This window comes from Sarcophilus harrisii, chromosome 2 (genome assembly GCF_902635505.1).
Source record: "Sarcophilus harrisii chromosome 2, mSarHar1.11, whole genome shotgun sequence".
NCBI classification, from domain to species: domain Eukaryota; kingdom Metazoa; phylum Chordata; class Mammalia; order Dasyuromorphia; family Dasyuridae; genus Sarcophilus; species Sarcophilus harrisii.
Window position 1 is genome coordinate 488,688,076 of NC_045427.1, and position 16,591 is coordinate 488,704,666.

At 38.4% G+C, this 16,591-nt stretch overlaps 2 protein-coding genes across 2 annotated transcripts; one reads left to right on the forward strand and one right to left on the reverse strand.

The window, feature by feature from the left end:
* On the reverse strand, positions 1-2,882 carry C2H9orf116 (chromosome 2 C9orf116 homolog). Its single transcript, XM_003757462.3, has 3 exons — positions 2,630-2,882; positions 1,673-1,751; positions 1-365 (listed from the first exon to the last, which is right to left on the reverse strand). Exons 1-3 carry the CDS (start codon positions 2,773-2,775, stop codon positions 177-179), a joined length of 414 nt encoding a protein of 137 aa, XP_003757510.1. The 5' UTR covers positions 2,776-2,882; the 3' UTR covers positions 1-176.
* A 7,515-nt stretch (positions 2,883-10,397) lies between these two features.
* MRPS2 (mitochondrial ribosomal protein S2) lies at positions 10,398-14,860 on the forward strand. The gene is made up of 4 exons (XM_012553996.2): positions 10,398-10,502; positions 10,952-11,077; positions 12,901-13,030; positions 14,168-14,860. Exons 1-4 carry the CDS (start codon positions 10,463-10,465, stop codon positions 14,760-14,762), a joined length of 891 nt encoding a protein of 296 aa, XP_012409450.1. The 5' UTR covers positions 10,398-10,462; the 3' UTR covers positions 14,763-14,860.
* Positions 14,861-16,591: the final 1,731 nt, after the last annotated feature.

The following is a 16,591-nucleotide window of genomic DNA, read 5'->3' on the forward strand; positions in this document are numbered from 1 at the left end:
TGCTTTGTACATTTTACTGCCTCAGAAATATGCAGAAGTTTTTAGGAAAGTTCAGTATAGCCATACTTTAAAAAAAAAAAAAAAACAAATTATTTTAACAGGAACTAATTACACTGATTATTCAGAATACAGCAATCTAGAAACAGGATTACCATTGAGAGAGGGGGAGGTGCTCATTAATCACAGATTGATGGTTTATTAACATTGTAACTGGGATGGAAGTTCAATCGATCATAATACGTGATGAAATTATCAGGACCTGTCACAATGCTCTTGTCAGTGTAGACATTGAAACCATTGTTTCTATACATTCCACATTTTTCATAATGTTTAGAAAAGGTATGTGATTTAGTATGAAAACTTTTCTGAAATTAAAAAAAAAGAAAGAAAACTTTAGTTAGTTTATTTATAATACTTTGCAAAGCATTTCTTTCAGCATCCCCAAGCATATAGTATATACATATATATAGTATATAATACTGACAAGTATTACAGATAAGGATACTAGACTATTGAAAAGTTAAATAACTCCTTTCATCATTTAAAAGTTACCCAAAGTCACATAGCTAGTAAGTGGCCAAGCCAGGATTAGAAGCCAATTTTTCTGGCTCCATATGGTGTACTTTTGGCTCTATGAAACTCTCTCAATAGCTGTATTGCTAATCACTGCAATACTGCTATAGATGCTATCAATGGTAAAATATTTTCAGAAATAAAATTAGTTTTAAATCTTCATGATATAATTCTATGTAATTTAAGGTTGTTTAGGCCTACTAGGTGGCATGGTGGATAGTGTGCCAGGAAAATCATCTTCCTGAGCTCAAAACTAGCCTCAGACACTAGTACTGGTTTGTGATCCTTGGTAAATCATTTAACACTATGTGCCTCAGTTTCCTCATCTGTCAAAGAGCTGGAGAAGGACATCACAAACCATTCCTCCAACTTTGCTAGGAAACCCCAAACAGGGTCATGAAAAGTCAGATATACCTGGAAAATGACCAATTATTTACTAGACCTAGTAAACTAAGTGACACAGACTTCTGGTCAGATGTTTTCCCCAGATAATATATTCAATAGACTGTATTTAAGAACAATTGTACCCATTACTGAGGAAAATGCAAAGTTTACTTAAGTAACATAGCATCTCCCCTCACAATAAATCCTCAAAGAGGACTTATTAAGTGTCTACTATGTGCCAGAGACTGTGCTACAAAGAGGGGAAAAAAACGTATAATGGTTCCCTTTTTCAAGAAGCTCACACTCTAATGAAAGAAATAACATGTAAATAAGTACATACAAGATAAATACAGAGTGGATGGAAGATTGTTTCAGAAAGAAAAGTACAAGTGGGAGGAGGGGAAGAGGCGGAGGGAGAATCAGTAAAACTTCTAGTAGAAGGTGACATTTAAGCCGGATTTTGAGGGAACCCAAAATACGAAGGAGAGTCAACCATTCCAAATATGGGAGGAAACTAATTGAATAGCACTAAAAGGAAGGATGGAATGTAACAATTCTGTGCCTTTACCCACTATACTACTCTTTTCAGGTTGCCACTTTTGGTTTCCCACCTCCATCTTCTCTCCCCCTCTCCCAATTTGTCTCTCTTTAAGCCAGTAAGTAAATTTTTCAGTCTCTTCTTCCATTGAAATCTTGTGTCTTATTTCATACTTACAGGCATTTCATGTACAGTAGGTGCTCTGCTACCATATGTTTGGTTAGATGTCCTGTATACTGGATGAGTTTCCTTAATCCTGTTAAACACATACACACACACATACACACACACATATTTTACTATGAATTCTATTATTTTATCTAGTCATATTCCAGATCACTTTAGTGACAATTTTTTTTTTTTTTTTTTTTTTTTTTTTTTTTGTCTAGACTAACACTAGGAGAATCTAGAGGAATCCTTTCTAGAAAAGGGGAGGGTATGTAAGGGATAGGGAAGTTGAAAACTATTGTGCAGTATTGACTTCCCAGAAGAAAGTAAAAAGAGGCAGCTGGAAGGGACTGTTATTTTCTCCCTGTCTCTGGTTATGCCCAATTTGGTTTCTGATGGCCCTTGCCCACCCACACCTACCCCACCTCCAACTGCCTAAACAAAACAGATGGCAGAGTCCCTCTTATTTCCCCTTAGGTCAGCCCTCCCTCTAAATCCCTTAAATTTATAGAGATTAGCTCAAGTATGTAAGTATTGCATGTAAAATGCAATGTGTTCTGAGAGGACTCTGAAAACACTCACTCCATAGATATCTTACCTTGAAGAGGCAGAATTCTGGATTAGTGGGTCAGAACCCACGGTTACAGCTTCTAGACAGACTTCCAGGTTGATCTACTGGAGCCCCTTCAACTTTAGTCTTTTCAGGGGCTACTTCAAGGAGAGGAACCTATATAATGTGACTTAAATGCAGCCACTATGGAAACAGGTTGAGGCCCCTAACAATTTATTGCCCTAATTTAATTGATCAGGTTATTTTTGTGTCTTTTAATTATGTAGCCTAGGCATGTTAGGTGAGAAGTCTAGACGTTTTGCTTTTGAAGACCTCATTGCTAGTTCCTCTTCTGTAAAACCCTCCCTGCCTCCCATTTCTTTACCATATTATCCTTGTAAGGTTCCCTTTCTTACCTGTAGCCCCGAAACCACCCAGGGTTATTGAACCTGGCCGGCAAATTTTGGCTCACTCGGTAATAATCACTGGTTTTCTCCAAATAACCTTCTTCTGCCTTTTGTTCATTATGTCCAGAAGATTGTTGAGGGGCTTCCTGGGGCATTTCCCCTCCCTAGTAACAGAGAAACAATTTGGGAGGAAACACAAGAAAGAGAAGAGGCAAACTTAAACTGAGTTTTTCAGGGCAGCAAACATTCTGTTGCTAAGCAACCTAGAACTTGACTCGAAAGTAGCTTGTTCTTAAAGGTACAATACAATTCCATGCCATTTTCAGAACTCTGTTTATGTAACAGAATTCAATTTTATTTTAGATTGACAAGCCATGTTCTTTAATATGGTGTAATAATAAACTTTTTTGTTCCTTGGAGAAAATGCATATGGAATATCAAATAAACATTTATGGAATCAAGGAACTATAAGTCCATTTAAAAATTAATATTGCTCATTCAGTATTAAAACTATGATTCTGTGAGTCCAAATAAGTAAGTATAAATAAAATGTCACTGGTTTATTCCATTGGAATAAAGCTGCTCTAATGGGAGTTATCTGTGGTAAATATATATATAAATTAAATACACTAATCTGTACATGATGCAAAAGCAGTCTTAATAAGGGTGGGTTTAAAACTCATTGACAAATCTAAAAGTATGTACAGAAGTTTGTGCTTTTTACCATGAATAAATGAAAATTAAACAATTTGAGCCTCTGCTGAAGTGAATTTTATATTTAAAAATTAGCCAATTATCAGCTTTCTATATAAGATCAATAGTAGTCTAGCTTTTTAAGTGTCAATATGAAAGAATTTAGGAAACTTTTGGTCTCTGACAAAGGCCTCTAAAACTGCTCATCACCTAAAAGAAAAAATACTGCCTTACCCCTAAAAAAAGAGGATAATTTAAAGATACTTTTTAGAATCACTATATATACACAATGGTGTCTTTTATTCATGGTGAAAAGTGAAAATTTTCACTGGGAGAATTAATTAGCCAAGTTTTTGCCTTCTTGTGATAGTACACCTTTTACTTTGCCTTGCAAAAATATTTGACCTTATGTTAAAAGAATAGTTGTAAAATAAATCTGTATAGACTTACTTGTTGATTATAGCTTCCTTTTCAGCATTCAGAAAGGAAGGAGAAAAGCAAATGTAATTCTTCAATGACTAATACAGTTTTACTCTAAATCATAGATCATTCCTGTTAATCACTATTTGTTAATCCTGTTTAAAATGTAGTAAATTTCAAAGATCTCTTGCTTGCCGTCTGATTTAAGATAAATTAGCTGCTGCATGGCTCTGGAGTAACAAAATTTTGTTGTCTGTTTATTTACATTTATGAACCTCTACAGGTTGAGAAAGATTGGGAGAGGTTAAAAATGGGTGGTCTTTCTTACTATAAGTGAGAAACTATTCCTACCCTAAAGCTATATAGATCAACTATTTAAATGAGATGACTAACTTAATGTATCTTAAATTTTTGAATGTTTTATATAAAAGAAGACACCTATAACACAATGAACTGGGTCTCAGACATGTCTACCAAGGTGGGTACTATTTTTATGCTGATGTATTTTCACACTTAATAAAGATATTTATGGTGAAGAAGAAGAAAAAAAAAGAAATCCAATAACAATGTAAATGCCAGGTCACCAAAATCACTAGCTTTACATGACTATTTCACTATCATCACCATTTTAGCACCTGTGGCACTCTCTTCTCACACACAGTGTCCCCAGAATAGCTACCCCAAGTTCAATGTGCTCTCCATGTTTACATCCACAAAAATAATAATAGATCACAATTCTCATGTCTTTTTTTCCTCTAATCTGCTAAAGGACACAGTTAAAAAGAAAGTAATTTCATGAAATAGAATTATGGGGGAAAAAAAGATTTTATTTTCCCTATAAATATAGATGGTCACTCTTCCTGAAAACAAAAAGTACACCATTAGTGGGGGAAAGAATGAACATGTATAAGCATAAAGCATCAGAGACCTGCACAGAGAAATATATGTAGATTTGCAGCCTTAATTCATATATCCCAAGTTGGTACAGAAGAATCCATTCATGGGACAAGGTATGTCTGCTCAGCCTGGCTCCATCATGCCAAAATAATTTCTTCTGGGCCTACAGGCTACATCCCTCCTCTGGCATTGCTGGGCTTCTCTCTTGTTTGGTGTCCCTCTAGAGCTCATGTTTCTCCTTTTCTGGTACATATGGCATTTCTGCTTTTTGGTCTTCATTCTGCTGAAGCAGGGAGTCTATTTTGTGTATCATCAAGTCTTTTGATGGCCTGATAAAACATGAGTACTTATCCCTCCTCAGGATATTTGCCAACATTCATAATTGAAAAAAACCCCACTACATTTCAGTTAGAGATTAATGAAAATAAATATGTATTTTAAGTATCCCAAGTTTATAGACCCTCTATAGATTTTTTAAATCTATGAGTTCATGGACCCCAAAGTTAAAAACTTGTGTAGGTATAGTGTCTAGAACCTTCCATTCCTTCCCCCAGAGTTTGCTTTGTGGTGACAGTTATCATAAGGGGTTAATAAAATCCAGGCAGAGTGCCCCCTGGGCCAGAGTTCAAAGCATTCTGTTAGAGATAACCCAACAGGGTTAGCCTCTCTTACAGATCCCTCAGATTCTCTTTGGCTTAACTGCAAATAAATTTAAACCAGGACAGAAGGTAACCTAAGATAAGGTCTGTATTATCTACCCCTCTAGCCCACATTCTAGTTTTTGTCATGCATATCTGTACTTTGGCACAAAAAAACCTGTCTCTCTACACTGCTTCTATTATTATTGTGTTTGTATGTGTTTTACAAGTCACTATATAGTGAAATGGCTGGTACATTATCTCATTAAAACTAAGGTGCAAAAAATAAAACTAAGTGTTACTAATGAACCCATTTATGCTAGTCACCTGCGAGAAAATGAATATCTAAGGCCCCTTCCAACTCTGAGTTTTCATAATTCTTTGATTCCAAACCCAGGTATCTAAAGCTCACTTTTAAAGACCCTGCTCAATCTTTTAAGATCCAGCTCAATCTTATGCTTCCTGAGCGATCTTCAGCTTTTGACAATGTCACTCAGCCTCTCCTCCTGGAGACTCTCTCCTCTCCCAGTGATACTGCTTTCTCCCTTTTCTCCTCCTACCTGTCTGACCGTTCCTTCTCAATTTCCTTTTCTGATCCTTCATCCAGATTATGCTCACTTAGCTGTGGGTATCCTCCATGATTCTAACCTAAAACAATTTCTCTTTTCCTTCTATCCTCTATAATCTCATCATCTCCCATAGGTTCAACTATCTTCTTTATTCTAATGATTACTTTCCTAGCTCTCTATACTTAGCCCTAATTTTGCCAGGTCCACATTACCAACTGTCTCTTTGAAGCCTCAAATTGGATTGCATCTTAAACTAAACATCTCCAAATTGGGATTCATTATGTTGTTGCTGTTCAGCCATTTTCGGTGTTCACTTTTTCTTGGCAAAGATTATGGAGCAATTTATCATATCCTTCTCCAGTTCCTTTGGCAAATGAGGCAAACTGAGACAAAAAGGGTTAAGTGTCTTGCCTAATGTCACACAACTGTCTGAGATCAGATTTGAATTTTTAAGCACACACCACAAAAAGTTTTTATTACAATCTGTATCAACAAATGCAAAAGAACTCATTTTAATTTAAATGTTGTATTTCGAAGTATTTAAAGGCAATAATAAATCCACAAATGTAAAATGAATGCACCTTTAAAACAAAACTAAAAAAAAAGAAAAGATTTCAATGACAAACATTAAACACTAAATAATCTTGCTTATCTATTGTCATATTTTATTAAGTATATAAGAGAATGAAATGCGATGAAAAAGTAGATGAGTCTTTTTTTTTTTTTTTTTTTTTTTTTTTTTTACTTCAGTCCCAGAATCTGTGCCTGGAGTGCACTCCTTGCTGCTCCAATCCCCCACCAAATCCTACCCTCATCCCAGCTTCCCTGTTACTGTTCAAGACAACATCATCCTTCAAGTCGTCTAGGCTTATAAGCTAGATAATATTAGACATCTTAAACTCAACCTATCCAGAATTGAACTCATTCTCTTTCTCCCTAAACCCTCCCCTCTCTAATTTCCCTATTACTGTCAAGGATAACCAGGCTTGCAATCTAGGTGTCATCCTCAACTTGTCACTATCTCTCACCCTACACATTCAATGTATTGCCAAGGCCAGTCAATTTTATCTTTACAGCATCTTTCCTATTTAGTTTCTTCCCTTCTCTGAAGCTGCCACTATCCTTATACAGGTTCTTTGCACTTCAGAGATAGACAATTGGTTGGTCTTCCTGTCACAAGTCTCTCTACTCCTCCATTCTCTATTTAGCAAATCTCCATTTGTGCAAACAAATCTTCCTAAAGTGCTGAGAGCTGATAATATCTCCCCTTTCCTTACACACACACACACACACACACACACACACACACACACTCACTCAATAAATGCCAGGGAGTACCTTTCACTTCTATAATCTAAATAAATTATTTTATTTGGCATTTAAGGTTCTTTACAACCTGTACTCTTAACACCATCCCTGTCATTTTATACTTACTCCCCCCAGCATCTACTCTACAATATAATGACACTGGACTTCATATACACTATGATCCAAATACCATGATCTTCTTGCTATTCCTCATATAGAATACTCTGTTTCAATGCCATGCATTTGCATGTCTGATACATAGTAAGAGCATATAAATTGCTCTTTGCCCATTCCTGTCCATATATGTCCCTCCACTCTATGTCTTTTCATAGGTCTCAGTTATTAATATTTTAACAAAGTTATCATCTGGTTCATATTCTTTAGTTGTTTAATGGGCTAATTTTGTATTCCCTAACCATATCATTATATATACCTGAGGATAGAAACTTTGATTTAGACATCCTTCGATGTTTCTCAAATCACCCACATAGTATCTAGAAAGGTAAAAGGATTGTTAATTAATCAACCAATGAACACTTATTAAGAAACTTTTATATACTAGGAATTAGAGATATAAAGGAAACGTTATATTTTGTCTAAAGAAACAACATGATATCAAACTGTGCATACCCTTTAATCCAGCAGTGTTCCCACTGGGATTATATCCTAGAGAGATCTTAAAGGAGGGAAAGGGACCCATATGTGCAAAAATGTTCATGGCAGCCCTTTTTATAGGGGCAAGGAACTAGAAAGTGAGTGGATGCCCATCAATTGAAGAGCTGAATAAGTTATAGTATATGAATGTTATGGAATATTATTGTTCTATAAGAAAAAATAAGCAAAATAATTTCAGAAAGGCCTGGAGAAACTTACATGAACTGATAAGTGAAATGAGCAGAACCAGTGTATCTGCTCATTTCCCTATACATCGTATACTCATCCCTATACATCTTATACAATTTGTATACGGCAACAACAAGATTATACAATGATCAATTCTGATGTACAAGACTCTTCTCAACAGAGATGATTCAGATCAGTTCCAATGATCTTGTGATCAAAAGAGCCATCTACACCCAGAGAGAGGATTGTGGGAACTGAGTGTAGTTCACACCATAGTATTCTCACTCTTTTTGTTGTTTGCTTGCATTTTATTTTCTTCATTTTCTTTTGTGGTTTGATTTGATTTTTCTTGTATAGCAGGATAATTATATAAATATGATTGCATATATTGGATTTAACATATATCCCTACCATGCTTAACATATATTGGACTACTTGTCATCTAGAGGAAGAGGATGGGAGAAGGGGGGTAGGGGGGACTGGAACACAAGGTTTTGCAAGGACTAAGGTTTTAGAATTATCTATGGATATGTTTTGAAAAAATAAAAACCTTTAAGAAAAAAAAGAAACAACATGAACTCATAAAGGCAAATACAAAATATCTAATAACTATAAGGTAACATGGGAATGGGGGAGATTATCAGAAAAGGTTTCATGTAACAAATGTGGCACTTGAGCCAAGCTTTCAAAGAATAAATAACTTAGCCCAACCCTTTCTTTATGTTGATGATTGTACAGAGACTTTTATATATAGAGTATTGACATTATTGTATTAAATTTAATATAAACTTTTTTTTAAAAGCTGTTCATCAAAATTGATTTTTATATACAATCTTCATTTTCTGTCCTGTGCAGTTGTCCATGCTTGTTAATACAAGTCAAGTTCATATTAAAAATAACAATTATTAAAATTGTTTTTAAGTATTGCCTTCTGAATTAGCAAGAAATAGAATAATTTGCAAAAATGGTTTGCCTCTTCATTCTAGTCCATCTTTCAGCTGACAAAGTGACCTTCCTAAAGCACAGGCCTAGCCATGTTACCAGTGCTCACAAGGCGGCCTCTTCTTCACCCTACTCAATAAATTCCAATGGCTCCTTATTACCTCCAAAATCAAATACAAAATCCTTTGGTTTTTAAAGGCCTTCTTAATGGGGTGTTTTTCTATCTTTCCAGTCTCACACTTCATTATCTTCCCCATACTCTGTGATGCTATCTTCCTGGCTGTTTGTCCCACAAGACATTCTTAGCTCTCTACTCCCGACTTTCTCACTGGCTGAAATGCATTGCCTCCTGACTTCCCTAGCATCCTTCACATCTCAGGTGAAATCCCAACTTCTGCAAGAAGCCTTTGGCACAGTGCCTGGCACTGTAGGAACTTATGGTTCCTCCCTATCAGTTCCCTTCAGTGCCTTCCCTTTAAGGTTATCTTCTTGTATATACCTTGTTTGTACTTAGTGGTTTGCTTATTTTGTCTCTGATTAGAATGTGAAGTCCTTGAGTCCAGGGTCTTGTTTTTACCTTTTTCTTTTTTTTGGTATCCCTAGTACTTAGACGACAAGGCTGGCACACAGTGCTTAATAAAGGCCCATTAACGGCAGTGTGACTCTTGGATGAACTTAACATGAGCCTCTTCAGGTCACTGTAGGACTTTTATTTAAATTTTTAATAAAGGGAGAAAGGAGCTGCTGACACGCTGTAATCAGCCAGTACCATTTATTTAAGAAGGAGTGGATGATAAGAAGCATCCCTAACCCCTAGCCTCTCAGCCTGTGGCTCTTCTTCTCTTTGGTTCTCCAGGTAAGACCGATACCTGCTGACAGCGTCTCCCCTCTGGATGTAAGCAGGTGGCTGACAGAAGTGAGAATGGGGTTTCAGTCCTTCTGCCGTCGGTTCGTACGGTCAATCAATCAATCTTTAGTAAGAGCATTTTGTGCAAAGAAGGCAGCAGGGAGGGCGGTGGAGTGGGAGGAGGAACGGAAAAGAGGGGAGCTGAAGAGGAAGGGAGGAAGGGACACGAGGGAAAGGAAAAGAGGCGAGTGAGAAAGGGGAAGGGAGGGAGGGAGGGAGTGAAATCCCAAATCCCTGCTCTCAAAGAGAGAAAAGTTTATTTTCCTCAGGGTTGAGGTGGAAGATGAGTGGCTGGGGGATGGGCACTGATTTTACAGCAAGGTGTTAAGCAAAAGGTTTTAATTTTCATATCACATATAAATGTATGTTGTATATAATTACATTGTCCCACAATCTGTAACATTGTATCACATAATGTTGCGTTATATGTTATGTGTGAGTTACATTACTCTATATAAAGTTATGCGTGAAGATGCAGGGACACTCCCCCCCTGGCGCGGGAGCCTGTGCCGGTTCCGCTTGGGCGACAGATGGCGCTGTCGGGAACGCAGACGAGGGCAGGGCCCTCTCTTCCGGCGCGCTAACGCGAGCTCTTCCTCCAGGGGACGCCGGGCTGGCCCGCAACATGGCTCTGGCGCAGGCCCCGCTGCCGCTACTCCGGGCGGGTGAGCGAGCGAGCGAGCGAGCGTTCGGAGCGGCGTGTCTCGTTCGGCGCTGCCCCGGCCGCGCTCCCCCTCCCCTCCCGCGCTGTGCGCCGGCCCGGCGGAGCGGGGGAGAAGTGGGGGGAGGGGAGCGGAGCGCCGGGGAAGGAGCCGGAGAGGAGGAGGGGAGGGCAGGGGGGAGAGGAAAGCAGTGAATGGGGGGGAAGGAGAAAGGGAGGCGGTGGGAAAGGCATGCGGAGAAGGGGGGAGTGGAGGACGCCGACGTAGTCCCCGAGCCGGGAGTCCTGGAGGAGCTTCTGGCTGGTTTGTGTGGCTGTGCTTCAGCGTGGCCGGCTTTGCGGTTCTGTGTGTCTTGTTCTATGTATGTGAAAAGCGTCCTGACAAGGGCTCCGTTTCTGGCCCTGTCCGGGACCCGTAAAGCCTCTAAGACTGCTCCTCCGCCCCTTCCCCAGGCACCGCGTCCAGGCTCCCCCGGTGGGAGCTCCTTGGCAAGGCCTCCCCGTGGGCTTCGCAGTCCGGCCTTCGGATGTACGGTGCCCTTCCTGCTGCCGGGACTGTCCAGCAAGGGGACGACAGGGGTAATGTTCCATTTACCGGGGAAACGGGGGGTTCCTTACAGAGGACGGCGCGGTGGCCCTACCATTACTGCGCGAATGCCCCGGGACTAAGGACTTCCTCCTCCTGCACAATGAGGGTCTCCGTTCTGTTACCTAAGTGCCTCATCTCGGGCTTCCGTCTCGGACCCATCCTCATCATTTCCAGCTCTCCAGAGCCATTCTGTACTTCTAGTGGAGTGATTTAATCTTCATGCCAGCGGGCACGTTCTAGCACCGACACAGTGCCTGGATGTCACAGCGATGCAACTTAGGCCCGAAGTCGGGAAGAGATGAGTTCAAATCTGGCCCCAGACTAGTTGTATGACCCTGAACAAATTGATTAGTCTCTGCCTGCCTGTTTCCTCATGTGCAAATACAAAAACGGGGTTTTTGTAAAGCCCAAATGATACGATATTTGTTAATCATTAGCATAGTGCCAGGCCCCAAAAGAAACAGTATATGAATGCTTTTATCCTTTTCCTTTTATGGATGAGGAAATTGAAGCCCAGAATCATACCCATAATATACAGAGCTCAAACTTGAATCCTCTGGCTCTAGTTTTCTTCCCATTTATATCACATATACTTTTTTTTTTTTTTTTTTTAACATTTTAAAAGAGCATTTATTTTAGAATCATAAAAGCTGGATGCAAGCTTGATACAATACTCTGTCATTTTCCTTACTTCCCTGTTCAAGAAGCTCCTATGGCTCCCTATTGCACCTAGAATAAAACAAGAATTTACTTTGTATTTAAAACTACTTCAAAATAAGGCCCCAACTGTTTTTCTAGACTGATTTCACCTTATTCTCCTTTATAAGGTTTATTTGCAGCCAAAGTGACCTCCTGTTCCCTTATGTTTTTTTTTTTCAGGGTTTTCCATGGATATTTTTACTTAACTTTGAGTTTCATGTTGCTCTTATACAAACTCAATGTGATAATCCTTAGCATTCTTAATTACCTAGCATTCATTTTTTTAAATAACTTTTTATTGACAGAGCCCATGCCAGTGTAATTTTTTTTACAACATTATCCCTTGCACTCACTTCTGTTCCGATTTTTCCCTCCCCCCCTCCCCTAAATGGCAAGCAGTCCTATATATGTTGATTATGTCCTAGTATATCCTAGATACGATATATGTGTGCAGAACCAAATAGTTTTCTTGTTGCACAGGGAGAATTGGATTCAGAAGGTAAAAATAACCCGGGACCACATATACTTCTAAATTACCTAAAGTTGCACAGCTAGGAAGTAGCAAGGCCAGATTTTTGAATGCAGGTTTTCTGCATAACCCTTTTCACTATGCCATCATAAAAGTTAAAAGAGATCATGTAGTCCTCTCTCATTTTGCTGATAAGGAAATTGAATCTCAGAAAGGGGAAGGGGTCTCATTTGTGATAAGATTCCAAATCCAACCCTTAGTTTTCCTGAAATAAGTTCTTCACATATGTTTTTTAGGTTCATTGAGGTATTTGGGGGGCGTTGGGGAGAATCCTCTTTTAGAAAACCTGGCATCCTAGGAATTAGAACTGGAAAATGCTTCAGAAATCCTCTAGTCCGGCTCCCATAGTTATAGATGAGGAGTCTGAGACTCGGGGAAATCAGACCAAAGTCACTCAGGCAGTCTGTTTTAGAGGTAAGATACAAACACAGGGCTTCCAATGAAGCCCCAAAATCAAATCTCTACCATAGCGTCTTCCCCAAGTATGGTTCTGCCAGGTCCATTTTCAAAATAGATGTTATTATAATAAGCAAATTTATTTTTATAGTGTTTTAAAGTTCACCAGTTTGTTTTTCCTTCCTCTAGAGCTTCATGACAAGATTTTGACTGAACCCCTCAAACATGCTGATTTCTTTAATATAAAGGAACTGTTTTCCCTCAAAACTCTTTTTGATGCCAGAGTACATTTAGGACATAAAAGAGGTTGTCGTCACAGGTATGCTCAACCTTCTTTGCTGTATGTTTCCAGTAGAAGAGAGTTCTAGCAAATGTCTGTAAGTGGGATTTCAAGAAGTACTTTAGAGCTTCAGATCTAATCATGATTAGAAAATAGTAATTTTCTAAGTTTTTCAAGATTAATTCAGTAGATGTTTTATTAAGGATGCTTTCTATTATGGATATCTTTGTTTGCTTGATGATACAGTATATAAAGTGCTGGGCCTGGAATCAGGAAGACCCCAGTTCAAATCTAGCCTCAGACACTAATAATTCTATGATCTGGACAAGTCATTTGACTTTTGTTTGCCTCTGTTTTCTCATATATAAAATGGTAATAATAGTAGCACCTGTCTCCCAGAGTTGTTATGAGGATCAAATGAGGTAATGATTATCAAGTGGTTAGCACAGTAACTAGCACTTAGTAAATACTTTATAAATATTAGCTGTTGTTATTTTATTCCCATGTCTCATTTTCCCAATTGTCTTCCACTATAAGCTTCTAAAAGTCAAGCATTGTTGCTTTTATTTCTACATTTGTCAGATGGCTTGTATTGTCTGGAAATTGACTCCTTTTCCCTGGCCTGACCCCTGTGAAAGGAAAGGGGTAGGGGAAGTAAATAGGGTAGATTCTAGCCCTCATAATCCCCAATGATAAGAGAAGAACTGTTTTTGATCTCTCCAGGGAATTGTGTTGGCATATAGCTTCTTATCCACCTTGAGATGCAGTCTTATTTTTTTATTTTGTAAAACTGTTGAATGTATCCCTAGCTGCTGTGGAAATCATAAAGGATTTTGTGTGGAGCCATATACTAGAGAGCAAAACTAGCTCCATTCTCAGAAAGTCTAGCTCTCCAACAGACTTGGCCAGAGGCTGAGGTCCACATGTCCCTGTTTCTAAGCACTCACATCTCATATTTAATGTCCTTCAGTAAACTGCCTGGAAACTGATAAAAATGCATTTTAAAAGTAGGAGGGGGGGAGGAGGGGGAACTGAGGCAAACAGCCAGTAAGTATGTGAGGTCAGATTTGAACTTGGGTCTTCCTTATTCCAAACCCAGAACTCATAAGTATTAATTGCTGCTGGTGATTGAGTTGACACTATATACTTTGTGTTCAAATGGCATGCCCTTTGCAGGTTTATGGAACCATACATCTTTGGGACCCGCCTAGAGCAGGATATCATTGACTTGGACCAAACGGTCAAGCATCTCCAACTGGCTCTGAATTTTACTGCCCACATGGCCTATCGGAAAGGAATTATTTTATTTGTGAGCAGGAATCGGCAGTTCACCCACCTGATAGAAAAAATGGCTCTGAACTGTGAAGAGTATGCCCACACCAGATATTTTAAAGGCGGTTTGTTGACCAATGCCCCTGTCCAATTTGGCCCTTCAGTCCGTCTTCCTGATCTGATGGTCTTCTTCCATACCCTGAACAATGTCTTTGAGCCACATGTGGCTGTGAGGGATGCTGCCAAGATGAACATCCCTACTGTGGGCATTGTGGACACAAACTGCAACCCATGCCTCATTTCATACCCCATCCCTGGAAATGATGATTCCCCTGACTCCATCAAGCTCTTCTGCCACCTCTTTGAAACAACCATCAAACGGGCTAAGGCAAAGAGGAAACAAATGGAATTCCTGTATAGCCAGCAAAGCAAACAGATGGCTCACAAGACAGAAGACACATACCAGCAGCCCCCAAGCCCTGCTCACTTAGAAACATAGACTGTGATGGACTAAAAAACCTGAGTTTTGTAAAATATCACTTGACTTGTACCAAAATAAAAACTAGACCTAAAACCTCTTAGTTCTTCAAATCAAAATTCTCTCCTATCCTTGTATAGTTGGAGCTCGTGGAGGGGGGTGGAGGGTGGGGGAAGAGGCAAGGAGGAAGGAAAATCTTTTTACTATCTAGTAATAGTCTTATTTTATCCTTAGATGCCAATTTTATACTTGTCATATTTTCACACTCATTATCCTACTTGATCTTCCTAATAGTCCTTTTAGTTAGCTTGAAAAAGTGATATTAACTTTATTTTACATAGAAGGAGACGAGTCCAGATGAAAGAATGATTTTGGTTCAAAGTCAGATAATAGATGGTTAACGATAGCCAGAATTTGAACCCAGATTTCCAATTCTTTATCTAGTATCCTTTGCACTATAATGACACTGTCTTATAGTTATGTTGGATCTACTGTTGAGAAAATAAGATGCTTAAGTTATGACAAAGGAAGAGAATAAGTGAATAAATCCAACCAGGTGGAAGAGGGGAAAGAATATTTAAACATGTGCTTTGAGGACCTCGATAATATACATTAGTATTCTATGTGAGAAAATCAAGGAATCAGAAGGGAGAAGCCTAGTTGGAATGTATTTGCATGGAAATCAATATAGCAAGAATAGAGTAATTTTTATCATCAGAGTTATCTGCCTGTGGAAACAGATAAGTTTGGGTAACATCACAAGGCTGGCAGAGACATCTGGAAAAGGACTTGAGCCTTCTATCAAAAGCAAAGCAGTTAATGGCTTTATTTGCCTTAATGATATCACACTTCAAAAGATGGAGGAGCCAAAAAAGGGAAATTTTATACTGAATTTTGTTCTAATAAGGATATTAAAATGATGGGAATTCTGAAAGGAAATAACCACTCCCTGCTAGAGTTTGTGACAGGAGGAGGGATATAGACATATGTGCCCTAAATTTTTGGGAAAACAGATTTCGAAGGGTTTGAAGAAAGAAATGTAAGATCCTACTGGATCAAATTTCTTAGGAAAAGTCAACCCTAAGCAGGTAGGTGACATTCAAAAATTCAGAAGGCAAAAGGAAACAATTACAATGAGGTAGGGAAATGGGAATTACCTAAAAAGGCCATGGATGCACAGAGACTTGAACAGCTAACTTAGATTTAAAAAGAAAGATGATTAAAGCAGTGGCAGATACAATGAACATAAGCATGGCATGGTCCTGTAAAAAAATGTGGAAATCTGAACTACCGGACTAAGAATTAATGGAAAAACCAGAAATCAAGTTTATTTTGACATACCATATATTAGAATATGATCAAAAATATGTCTTGATTGTCATAATTGCTTTTAAAATAAAAAAAAGATACTTTTGTATAGATCAGATATACCTTTCACAGCCTGACTAGAATTCTTAAACAAATTATAGTGATCACAAAAGATAAAATAGACTTTTCTACCAAAATTGGTGGTCAGGTAGATTGGGAAAAAATCTTTATATCAAATATTTCTGATATCCAATTCATAGGAAATTAATACAAATATATATCAAAAATCCAATCAAAAGATATGAGCAAAGAATTTGAAAATAATAGCAATCACATGAAGAAGTGCTATAAATCACTAAGAGAAATGTAAAATAAAAGTTCTGAGAATTCATCTCAAAACTAGCAAATTGGCAAAGACAAAAGATGGGAATGGTTCAAGTTAGTAGAATTGTACAAAGTCAGGCATGCTTCCACACTGCTGGTGAAACTGCAAATGGGTCTGACCATTTTGAAAATAGTTTAGAATTACACTTAGAAAGTGA

Bases quoted from the DNA above. Each gene is read 5' to 3' on its own strand.
- C2H9orf116 (XM_003757462.3), bottom strand. From the start codon at position 2,775: ATGCCCCAGGAAGCCCCTCAACAATCTTCTGGACATAATGAACAAAAG. The intron at 1,752-2,629 runs GTAAGAAAGGGA...TGTGTTTAACAG, and splicing joins GGGTGGTTTCGGGGCTACAG to GATTAAGGAAACTCATCCAG. The intron at 366-1,672 runs GTAAGTATGAAA...TTTTAATTTCAG, and splicing joins CTACTGTACATGAAATGCCT to AAAAGTTTTCATACTAAATC.
- MRPS2 (XM_012553996.2), top strand. From the start codon at position 10,463: ATGGCTCTGGCGCAGGCCCCGCTGCCGCTACTCCGGGCGG. The intron at 10,503-10,951 runs GTGAGCGAGCGA...CCCCTTCCCCAG, and splicing joins GCTGCCGCTACTCCGGGCGG to GCACCGCGTCCAGGCTCCCC. The intron at 13,031-14,167 runs GTATGCTCAACC...TGCCCTTTGCAG, and splicing joins AAAAGAGGTTGTCGTCACAG to GTTTATGGAACCATACATCT.